At 56.5% G+C, this 10,786-nt stretch overlaps 5 protein-coding genes across 5 annotated transcripts; 3 read left to right on the forward strand and 2 right to left on the reverse strand.

The window, feature by feature from the left end:
• Window positions 1–78: 78 nt before the first annotated feature.
• BO70DRAFT_428869 (MFS transporter) lies at window positions 79–1,937 on the forward strand (the record flags this gene model as incomplete). The annotated part of the gene is made up of 2 exons (XM_025548018.1): window positions 79–1,750; window positions 1,909–1,937. The coding sequence occupies 2 exons, from the start codon at window positions 79–81 to the stop codon at window positions 1,935–1,937; spliced, it is 1,701 nt and encodes a 566-aa protein (XP_025400048.1).
• A 30-nt stretch (window positions 1,938–1,967) lies between these two features.
• Window positions 1,968–2,947, reverse strand: BO70DRAFT_428870 (uncharacterized protein; the record flags this gene model as incomplete). Its single annotated transcript, XM_025548019.1, has 2 exons — window positions 2,825–2,947; window positions 1,968–2,737 (listed from the first exon to the last, which is right to left on the reverse strand). The coding sequence occupies exons 1-2, from the start codon at window positions 2,835–2,837 to the stop codon at window positions 1,968–1,970; spliced, it is 783 nt and encodes a 260-aa protein (XP_025400049.1). The 5' UTR covers window positions 2,838–2,947.
• A 1,661-nt stretch (window positions 2,948–4,608) lies between these two features.
• Window positions 4,609–5,810, forward strand: BO70DRAFT_428871 (formate/nitrite transporter family protein; the record flags this gene model as incomplete). Its single annotated transcript, XM_025548020.1, has 4 exons — window positions 4,609–4,985; window positions 5,041–5,161; window positions 5,234–5,590; window positions 5,638–5,810. Exons 1-4 carry the CDS (start codon window positions 4,701–4,703, stop codon window positions 5,808–5,810), a joined length of 936 nt encoding a protein of 311 aa, XP_025400050.1. The 5' UTR covers window positions 4,609–4,700.
• A 686-nt stretch (window positions 5,811–6,496) lies between these two features.
• On the forward strand, window positions 6,497–8,122 carry BO70DRAFT_428872 (uncharacterized protein; the record flags this gene model as incomplete). The annotated part of the gene is made up of 2 exons (XM_025548021.1): window positions 6,497–6,941; window positions 7,011–8,122. Exons 1-2 carry the CDS (start codon window positions 6,737–6,739, stop codon window positions 8,120–8,122), a joined length of 1,317 nt encoding a protein of 438 aa, XP_025400051.1. The 5' UTR covers window positions 6,497–6,736.
• A 14-nt stretch (window positions 8,123–8,136) lies between these two features.
• On the reverse strand, window positions 8,137–10,218 carry BO70DRAFT_361698 (putative MFS transporter). Its single transcript, XM_025543103.1, has 5 exons — window positions 9,815–10,218; window positions 9,712–9,737; window positions 9,347–9,632; window positions 8,852–9,266; window positions 8,137–8,796 (listed from the first exon to the last, which is right to left on the reverse strand). The coding sequence occupies exons 1-5, from the start codon at window positions 10,017–10,019 to the stop codon at window positions 8,169–8,171; spliced, it is 1,560 nt and encodes a 519-aa protein (XP_025400052.1). The 5' UTR covers window positions 10,020–10,218; the 3' UTR covers window positions 8,137–8,168.
• Between the last annotated feature and the right edge of the window lie 568 nt (window positions 10,219–10,786).

Genomic DNA, 10,786 nt, shown 5'->3' on the forward strand with positions numbered 1-10,786 from the left:
AAAATAACCTCCCACCCAGGGGATTCCGAAACCCAAAAAAATCCAAACAAAACACAAAAAAAAGGAAAAGAAAAGGAAATGCCCAACATCGACAGGGAAGACACGCCGCAGAAAGAGGCCGGGCCCAAGCCCCTCCAGGCCGGCGTCTACCGCAACCAGATCCCCTTCTGGCGACTGCTCACCGACCAAGGAGCCATCACGCAGGAAGTGCTCGAATTCGAGTTCCCCGGCAGCGGAACCGAAGACGACCCGTACGCGGTCTCATGGATCCCTCACGACAGCCGCAACCCGCTGCTCTTCAGCCTGGGCAAGAAGCTAAGCATCACGCTGATCGTGGCCTTCTCCACCCTCACCGTGGCCCTCACCTCGTCCACGTACAGCGGCAGCATCAGCGAAATCACCGCCCACTTCGGCGTCAGCGCAGAGGTCGCGACCATCGGCCTGTCGCTGTTCGTGCTCGGCTTCGCCGTGGGCCCGCTGCTCTGGGCCCCCGTCAGCGAGGTCTTCGGCCGCCAGATCCCCTTCTTCTTCAGCTTCATGGGCATGGCCGCCTTCTCCGCTGGCTGTGCCGGTGCCCCCAACATCTGGTCCCTGTGCATCCTGCGCTTCTTCGCGGGCGCCTTTGGCGCCGCCCCCTTCACTAACGCCGGCGGCACCATCTCTGATATGTTCACGGCCAGACAGCGCGGCCTGGCACTCAGTCTGTACGCCGCGGCGCCGTTCCTGGGACCGGCCCTGGGCCCCATCATCGGCGGGTTCATGGGCATGCGCGCGGGCTGGCGCTGGGTCGAGGGGTTCCTGGCTGCGCTGGCCGGGTTCGTCTGGCTGCTCATGACCGTCTCCATCCCCGAGACGTATGCGCCGCGGTTGCTGCGGCAGCGCGCGGAGCGCCTCTCGCAGCTGACGGGTCGTGTATACCGCAGCAAGGTCGAGCTAGACAAGGGCAAGGTGTCGCTGGATCGACTGCTCAAGACCTCAATGTTGCGACCGTGGGTACTTCTCTTCCGCGAACCGATCGTGCTGCTCTTCGCGCTGTACATCGCCATCGTGTACGGGACGCTGTACATGTTCTTCTCAGCGTTCCCGATCGTGTTCGAGGACGTGCGCGGGTGGAATCCGGGCGTGGGCGGCCTGGCGTTCCTGGGGATCATGGTGGGGATGATCATCGGGGTGGGATGCACCATCCCCGCCAACTTCCACTATATCCGGGTGCAGGAGCGATGCGGGGGGTTCGCGCCTCCAGAGACTCGGCTCATCCAGTGCATGCCAGGAGCGCTGGCCATCCCCATCAGCCAGTTCTGGTTCGCGTGGACCGATTCGCCGTCCATCCATTGGAGCGTCAGTATCATTGCCACGGCGCCGTTCGGGTTCGGTGTTATTCTGATCTATCTCGGTGTGATGAATTACCTGATCGATTCGTATACGATCTATGCGGCGTCTGTGCTGGCCGCGAATACCGTCCTGCGGTCGGTTTTTGGGGCCATCTTCCCCATCATCGCGACGTATATGTATAGTGGCGTGGGGATTCATTGGGCGCCGTCCATCCCGGCCTTCTTGTCGCTGCTGTGCATGCCTGCGCCGTTCTTGTTCTATAAGTATGGCGCGGCGATTCGCACCCGCTGCAAGTATGCCGCGGAGTCGGATCGGTATATGCAGAAGCTGCAGGAGAATGCCACGAGGAGGTCCGAGGTTGTTGAGAAGGCGCGTCCGGTCAAGGACGAGCCGATGGTGCCGGCGGATGGGGAGCCGGGTATGTCGAGGGCGGCGGAGGGAGGGTTGAAATAATTAATTGATCTGTAGATAATAGATACTAGATTATATATATAGACGGTGAGACAATAGCAAAAGTAATGCTTGATTCCGCTCTTCAGAATGCTCACTACGCTAATCTCAGCCCTTCCCAAACAGGTATCATCCAAGCCATGCCCATCCCCTAACCAATGTTCTATATGAAGAAAGCTCATCAATCACCCCATAAACCTCTCCAGCACAACCCTAATATCCGGATCAAACGCCTCATGCACGGCATCCCACCCGCATTTCAACTGCGCCTTCTCCAAATCCCTACACCTCCTCTCTTCAACATCATTGCCAGCCCCCATCCCATCAACCCCCAACAACCCACATTCCCCCAACATCCTCCCAGGAGGAACCGTCACCCTCCCCTGCTTAAACACCACCCTCGAGACACACGTCGCGAAAACACTCTTCTTCGCACCCTCCTTCCCCTCGCTGCCATCCCCATCCTCTTCTCCCCGCCCCCTTCCCCTCCCCCTCCCCCGAAAGACCCCCGGCACCACAAAATGCGAAACAACATACATCCACTTCTCATCCCACGAGAACACCCTCGTCCAGATATCGTACGCCTGGTACGGGCTGATTTCCTTTCTGAAGACGCACTGCACGCCGCCGAGGATCACGATGATAAATGGTAGTGAGGAGGAAGATGTGATGGTGGTGATGGCGGTGGTGGGACGGAGAGCGAGACGGGATCCGAAGAGCAGGGCGCAGAGGTTTGCGCGTGATACGTCCACGTCGGAGAGGTAGGTCGAGTTGGATTTGTGGAGGTTGTAGTCGCATTCGCTGAGGGGGGAGCGGGATGTGCTGATTATGGGGAGGAAGAGGTGGGTGGGGGTTAGGGCTTGGGGTTGGGATTGGGGATTGGGGCCGAGAGGGGAGAAGGAGGAGGAGAAGGGGGGTTGGAGGGGAGAGGAAGGATGGCGCGGAAGGAGCGGATCTGGGGTGGGAGAGGATTGATTAGTTGATGGGTGGGATGGGATTGGGATATTTTTGTTTTGGGGGGGGCGTCAGAGGGGGAACGTACATGCCACACGCATGGCAGATTCTTGTACCCTGCTAGCAGGATAAAGACGGCGATGAGCAGGAGGTATATCCACTCTGGCATGGTGGCTGTGTTGAGCGGAGGTGGTTGAGGTTGAGGTGTGGGTTAAGCTTCTTCATCCTTCACGTCACGTACAGCTATTTATTTATCTTGCGGGGATGAATTCATCTTTCAGCCCTCTTTCCAGCCGCTGAAAGAAGGTTGTGGCTCGGGGGGTTAGGGTTTGTCGTTGCCTGTCTTTGGCGGGCGAAACTGGATTGGATGGGATTGTGTTGGCCGAGGTGAACCTAGACATAACCTAATTTTGCAGTCTACGACAAAGGGGTTATGAGAGAATGATTATAGATTGTGTCATTTATCCTGTGCGGTGGGTGTCGACTCGGATGGACTTGGATTGTAGATGTCATCTTGACTAGTATTTACTTGCTGTGGCTGGGGGTCTGCGGGAACCGGTCAATATCTGCTGTGGCTGAACACTTATGTTGATGTCAGTGAGAGAAGGATGATTTCGAAATTTCAAAATCATGCTCGGCTTATCAATGGTATGCGGACACTATGCGATGGATAGTATTTGAGGATGACCATGGAGAATTTGTTGACAATAATAAGTACAACTGCTGATGCTGAAAATTTTGTCTCGGGTAGTGAGATTTATTTCATCTGACTCTGAACATGAATCGCATCTACCTGTAATATATAGCATTCCGACCTTTCTACCTGTTTTTATATCAGTCTTGATGTGACGTGCTCAAATCATCCATCAAACCAAACAAATACAACATCCCAGACAACTGTTGATCTTGTGCCAAGTCACGAGTAAACAGGCCCCTAGAAATACGAGAAAGTATCTATCAAGAGCATCTCAAGGATGAAACTCCGGAAAAAATAATAATCAAGGCAATCAATCCTACTGACAGAAAATCCAGAATGAATAGACAATCATCAAATACCACCAGGCTACAAATCATCAGGTCAAGGCCTGGCAGGCTCACTACGGAGTATACTACACCAGAATTCCCATTAGCCCAGGCGCGCCCCAGCTACAGCCGTCAGAGATGCTTCTCCAAAACAAGCCTCTGCGAGACGAAGCCATGCCCCGACAACGCGAGGGGCACGACAGATCAACAGCACTCACTAGTGTCCAGGGTACCAGGGTACACGGTAGTTTATGCACGGTCCAGGTGCGACGATCCCACCCACTCACCCCCCCCTATCAACGGTGAGGTGAGACTGGCAACTAAGATATATACGGAGCACAACAACCCACCATTGGCCCGGAGAGCACCAACTCCAAACTTTCCTCTACATACAATGATGACCATGAGGCAGATACCGTTCGCCTATGACCTATCACTACACCCGGATTTCTCAACCATACATCCCACAAACTGGGGTAGATGAGCCCCTATCTCCCCCATTCATCCCTTTATTGGCACTCCTGCGCAGTCCGCGGAAATGAGCGACTGGAATGCAGGACCCTGTCCGTGGCTGCGATAAGATGGGAGGATATGAGTTGCCCGGAGAGGGCTTGGCAGTCAGACCGATTCTGCGTTAGTCTCCGGTGGCCGCAGTCCAGTCTGGGTCGAACCTTAAATGGGCCCGAGTTTGCATACTCGAGTCCACAAAGGCGCTGTCGATCCGATAACGTACTTGGCCCTTTTAGTGGATGTGATTGGTCATGGCTTTTAGGTAGGGTTGTAGGGTTGTAGGGTTGGTATATATACTAGTCTGTGTGTTTTCGACGTGGGTTGCGTTTTCCGGCGGACGATTTATTGTGACCCAGTCCCAATAGCAGCTCGGTTAGGCCAACTGGTCTGTATAACTTGCTACGTGCTGTCTGTTTGCTGGGACCGTCACCATGTCAGTCGGCCTGGACGCATACACCGCAGCGGAGGTGATCGAGTTTGTCTCGCGCACGGGGGTGACCAAGGGCAACATGCGCCTCGACAAGGTGTTCCTGAGCTCGGTGTCCGCGGGCTGTCTCCTGGCGTTTGCGTGCGGGACGGCCCTGAGCACCAACACCAGCTCGTGGTTCCAGGAGAACGCCCCCGGGTTGATCCGGACCATTGGCGCGCTGGTCTTCCCGTACGGACTGTGCATGATTATCCTGACCGGGGCGGATCTGTGCACGGGCTCGTTCATGGTATGTCCGTGCTCTTGCGTTTGATTTACAGTCTTGGTTGACAGTCATACGGTAGTATACGACCGTGGCTGCCCTACAGCGGCAGATTCCGTGGTGGAGGATGCTGCTGCATTGGTTCATTACCTTCTGGGGAAACCTGTGCGGATCGCTGTTTGTCGTGGCGATTATCTTCGGGTGTATGTTCTTCTCTCCTCCCGAGTTATGAAACAAAAAGCAAAAGTTAGGGTAAGACTAATTAATGAGAACAGACGGCAACGTCTTCGCCGTCGACCCATACAAATCCGAGGCCATCTCATTCGCGACCAAGAAGCAAGTCACTCCGGAGTTCCAACAGATCTTCGTGCGCGGAATCGGCTGCAACTGGCTGGTCTGTCTGGCGTGTTTCTTCGGGCTGCAGGGCCGCGATCTCGCGTCCAAGGTGATCGGGATCTGGTGGCCGATATTCGCCTTCGTGTCGCTGGGCCTGGATCACGTCGTCGCCAATATGACCTTCATTCCGCTGAGCATCTGGCTCGAGGCGCCGGGGATCACCGTCGGGCTGTATATCTGGAAGGGGATCATCCCGACCCTGCTGGGGAATATTGTCGGGGGTGGGCTATTTGTCGGTAGGTGTTTATCCGTGAGGGATGTGAGGATGAGGCTAATGTGTCAGGCACGTACTACTGGTACATGTATCTCGTGCAGGGGGAGTGGTTGACCCTGGCGGGGTTGAGGAGGCAGTATGCTAACTCGTCCGAGACGAGTGCGGGGAATGGGGTGGAGGGACGGGGGGACGTGGAAGCGGAGGCTGGGGTGGTTGATGGGAACGTTAAGAGAGATACGTGATTGTCGCGTTGCTGTGGGGGTGTTGTTGATTGGATATATAGCCTAATGTAATGTCGGACATCCACCTGGTGATAATGAAAGTCGATCTGAGCTTTTCCCGCCCGTCTGGAAGGTCCGGAGATGATGATGAAATGGATGTTCTAGCACGGGAGTAACATCCCGCTGCTGATCTACTATTGTTAGCCATGGATCAAGGCTGGCAATCGCGCCACTTGGCCAGCGCATATCAACCTCTGACAGAGAGGCCGCTCCGCTGATACAAAGAAAAAACCCCCGCTCAAAGCCCCCTCGGAAGGTCTGACATCCTCGAGGGCCCGGCGGAAGAAGTAATAGACGGGGTGTTCCGGAGAAAGCTCGCATGCAGCGTCGACAAAATTAGCCAGGTAGTCTGCGGGTGTAAATTGAAGCATGACTTCATAAGAGGATAAGATATTTGCCTGTAGTGGGGGACATGGTGGATCCTGTAGCTTTTACCTGCAGTGCGATCGTCCAGTTGGCATGGTAGATGTGTGATGGTGAGAGCTTGAAGTTCATGACAAAAAAAACTCCGAGGAAGTTACTGGGGTAAAATTAGTAATCCCGAACGCAGCCAGTAGATATCCTGCAGTGGACACGACCGTCCGAGTGCTATAAATAAGCCAGGAAGAGGGATGATCCCCAGGCAGCCGCTGTCAAAAGTGTTGCCTGGGGCACAAGCATCTCCCGGCCAATCAGCCGCCGGCAATATTTACGCCCGGGCCAATCCCGAAGCAGCCTAGTGCAGACCGGATTCAGGCATTCACCCTGCGTCTCCAACCCTCATCAGTCTGGGTCAGTCTGGGTCAGTCTGTCAGTCTGTCAGTCACTGTCGGCATCATGGCCTATAAACCCCCCATCGCCGTGGGCTCCTCGCCCATCACCACCTCCTGACACGGTCTCTTACCATCATGGTTCTCAACGACACCCCACCGCCGCTGCCCCCTCGCCCAACCCCAACCCTCAACCCAGTGGACATCGACATCGACATCAACATAACCACCAAAACACCCCTCACCACAACCACCACCACCACCCCAATCCTCATCCACAACCAAATCCCCTCCACCTTCCCGCGCCCCTCCGCCATCCTCCCCAAACCCATCGTCATCCCCCGTACGCTCCCCCCCCCCCCCCCCTCCCCAATCCAAACAAACTAACCCCCCCCCCCTTCTCTCAAACCAGAAACATCCCACACCCTCCACGGCACCTGCTACCGACCCTTCCTGCGCGCCTACCCATCATCCCCATCCTCATCCCTCCCCACAACCACCACCAACAACGCACTCCCCATCCCGCCCACCGACTTCCTCACCTTCATCGACGCCCTCAACGAAGTCTGGCTCGCGCACCCCTACTTCCAAGTCGCCAGCACAACCGGCAACCTGCTGGGCTTCGTCCCGCTGCTGGAGTTCCAGCTCCTGGCGCTGGGCGTGCAGACCGCCGCCGAGTGCGGCGCCTTCCAACTCTCGCGGATGCGCACCCAGGCGTACATGCGGCTCGCCAATGAGCAGCTGTTTGCGCCGAGGGGGCTGCGCGCGCAGGTTTTGACCACCAGGGGGATGATGCGTGAGGTGGGGGTTCCGGGGGAGGTGTTGGCGTTGCCGGACCTTAGGAAGGAGGAGGTTTTTGGGGATGGGGAGGGGGATACACAGGGGAGTACTACCAGTAGTACTACTAGTACAGTGGAAATAGGGGGAGGGGGAGGGGGCCATGATCCGCAGATGAGACGCATGGAAGCGATCAAGGAATATGTGTGTCCGGTTGTGGTGGAGGGGCGGAAGAAGAAGAATGTGTCAGGGACTGGGGCTGGGGAGGATGGCAATTGGTTGAAACGGGCGGCGGAAAAGCAGGAAATGTGGTTTACGGAGAGACAGAATACTGGGCTGGTTGGGCGGAGGAGTAAGGCCGTCCGGGCGATTGGGGAGGCGGAGGCCGCGGAGAACGAGCTGCTGGTGAAGATGGATGAGGTGGAGATGGCCATGGATGAGGTGCGAGAACGCGCCAGGGAGCGCTTGCGGGGCCCGCTGGGCGAGTCGCTGCAGGGACGGGGCATCGTGCAGGATGATCTGCAGAAGGATCTGAAGAAGCTGGACAAGAAGATGGGCAGGCTGGTCAGGGAGCGCGCGAAGAGGGTGACGCGGCGCATGCAGCAGGGCGAGAGGCGCATCCAGCGGGTCGAGAAGAGGGAGAATAAGATCGCGCAGCGGGTGATGTGGGTGGTCGTGACGGGGGATGATGGGACCCGGGGGGGGGGGGGGGGGGGGTTCCGGAATGATCTCTACGAGGAGGATTGAGCAGACAGACAGACAAGATTAAACCGATTGCTTGTTATGGCTATGTCTACAGCACGTAGCGGAAGAACGGGTTCTGCTTGTCGGATAGATCCTGGAAGGCGAGCTTGTCGCGCAGGCTCTCGTCCAGATCCATGGCGTCGCGACGGCGGTTCTCGCGCCACAGCACCCCGTACAGCGCGACGGCCGCCGCGATGGTGATGCAATAGCAGATCACCATCCCCTTCCACAGCGTCGGGTAGTGCTGGTCGACCGTCTGGCTGTTGACCAGCTGCGGCCCGATGATGTTGCCGACGGTGTAGGCCACGAATACCGTCGCCGCCATGACCGTCTTCTTCGTCGCGCCGGCCACGTTGCTGGCCCCCAGCGTGATGATCAGGCTGACCACCGGCCCGAAGAATCCGGTGATGGCGTAGCCCACCACCGGGGCGGCCGGGTGGTAGCCCCAGGTCGACTTCCAGATGATCACGCAGCCGGCGATGACGGGGAGACAGCAGGCGATGAGCATGGGGATGCGCGTGTTGGGCACGCGGGAGCCGATGTACCCGCACAGGGGGATGAAGATGAGGCAGATGCCGCCGACGGGGAACTGGAACAGGATCGAGTCGAGGGTGTCGAAGCCGAAGGTGGACACGATCAAGGGGCCGAACCCGGAGATGGCGCCGTTGATGGTATATCTGAGCAGTCAGCACGTCTTATCTATCCCATAAAGAAAGGGAGCAGGATTCTCACGCCGCAGCCATCATAATCGCCACCAGGTACACCTTCACATCCAAAAACGCCTCCATGATCTGCTCCCTCTTGATAACCTGACAGCGGACGCCCGTCTGCCCCTTCCGCAGGCGTTCCACCGCGACTCTCCTCTCCTCCGCGGTCAAGAACCAGGCCTCGACCGGCGAATTGGGCATGATACAACACCACACCCCAAAGAGAAAGGTCAACGCCCCCGCAAAGATATAGATATACTGCCAGGGCCTGAGCGCGCCGGAATCAATCTGCCCAAAGGCGTAGTTCAGCGCACTCCCGATGATGGTGAACCAGCCAGTCCCGGAAAACCACCACGCCTGGCGCAGGCTCTGCTCTTGTTGCGTGTAGTATCCGCTCACGACTGTCATGAAGCCGGTGGGGATTACGCTTTCTATGAACCCTGTATGCAGCACCCATTAGCTCGTCTGACCTGACCGTTGGTCGAGATTGGGAGGGAGGTAGATAGGTGGTAGGTCCTACCTAGGAAAAACCGCTGCACGAACAGTCCCCGCCATGAACTCACCCCGGCCGTGGCTGCGCATGTCACGGCCCACAGCATGACGATCGGGCCCAACACCCGCTGGATGCGGAAGCGCTGCAGCACAAAGGTCATGGGGTACAGGCCGGCCATCATGCCGAAGTAGAAGATCGAGGTGGCCCAGCTCAGGCGCGAGGTGTCCTTGGATGGTGGCGTGGTGCTGTAGTCGATGACGGAGAGCTGGAGATCGGTTGTCATGCCGAATAGCGAGGCGCTGCCCAGGATGGCCTGTCGTTGGTTAGCATTGGCCATCCACGGCACTTGATTGAAGTCCTGAGAGGATGGGGTATATGGTGGATGCACAGACCTTATCCCAGTAAACGAACCCATACCCTACATACAACCAGTCAGCACCAGCACCAGCACCAGCACCAGTAGTATCGTCCCCAAAGGAAAGAAGCAAGACTCACCAACCAACATCGCCGGCATAAAAAACCAATCGATCTTCCTGACCACCCTCCTCTCAATCACAGGGTCAATCTCCATCGCCTCCTCGCTGACCACCGCCAACGCGGCATCTTTATCCCCCGCGATGGTGGGGCGGCCCTCATCTGCATGTCTCGGATCAGGATCATGCTGATGGCGCTGAGACCCAGCACTAGGGACCTGGATCATGGTGGTAGCGACAATATCAATCAGATCACAAATCTACAGTGCTGTAAACAATGACTGGACGATATGTCTGCGGTTGTTGTCGTTTGTGACAAGCACTCAGCACGCGTCAGTGGAGTTTATAAAAAAAAAAAAAAATCTGTTCCCGCGGGGAAGCGTGCAGATCGCGGGTGCCACTGCGACTGCCATGTTGGACTTTGTTGGGATGGGCTGGCTCGGTTGGTCGACCGGTCGGTCGGGTTAAGGTTTCGGGTAGGTGGATTGTCTCTTCTCTGGGATTGAGGGCAGGGTCTGTGGATTCAGGATTGGTTCGTTTGGAGGGTGTTTGGGGTGGTAGTGGGGGTATACGGTAGTGTTGAGGGGAGGAGAGGGAGGGTGTTCGGAGGAGTGTACTCCGGGAAGGGGAGGGGAGGGATAGAGTTGGATAGCTTCATGGTGGTTTGATTTCGGGTTTAGAGGTGTGAAGATGGAGAGGGGTAGATGTTGTATTGGAAATGAGTTATCTGTATAGAGGGGTTTATGGGTGGTTGAAGGATTCACAATCAGAAGGGTGACAGGGACCCCTCTCCCCCGCTTAGGATTGACAGCTAGCAGCTAGGTAGTAGTGTGTAGTATCATGATAGCATGTATCTATATGAATATCACTAGACTGAGTCGGAGCTCTTGAGTGGCCAGTGGTCAGTTGTTAAAGTATCTGCGTTAATTAGTTACCCGTCATATTAAGGAAGACATAACATTGAATTTTCTGCCCTGGATGATTTCCAGGCGAG

The sequence above is a fragment of the Aspergillus heteromorphus genome, assembly GCF_003184545.1.
Source record: "Aspergillus heteromorphus CBS 117.55 chromosome Unknown BO70scaffold_10, whole genome shotgun sequence".
NCBI lineage: Eukaryota > Fungi > Ascomycota > Eurotiomycetes > Eurotiales > Aspergillaceae > Aspergillus > Aspergillus heteromorphus.

Coding starts and splice junctions, on each gene's coding strand:
- BO70DRAFT_361698 (XM_025543103.1), bottom strand. CDS start 10,019: ATGATCCAGGTCCCTAGTGCTGGGTCTCAGCGCCATCAGCATGATCCT. Junction 9,738..9,814: donor TATGCCGGCGATGTTGGTTG/GTGAGTCTTGCT, acceptor GGTTGTATGTAG/GGTATGGGTTCGTTTACTGG. Junction 9,267..9,346: donor CGTGCAGCGGTTTTTCCTAG/GTAGGACCTACC, acceptor TGCTGCATACAG/GGTTCATAGAAAGCGTAATC.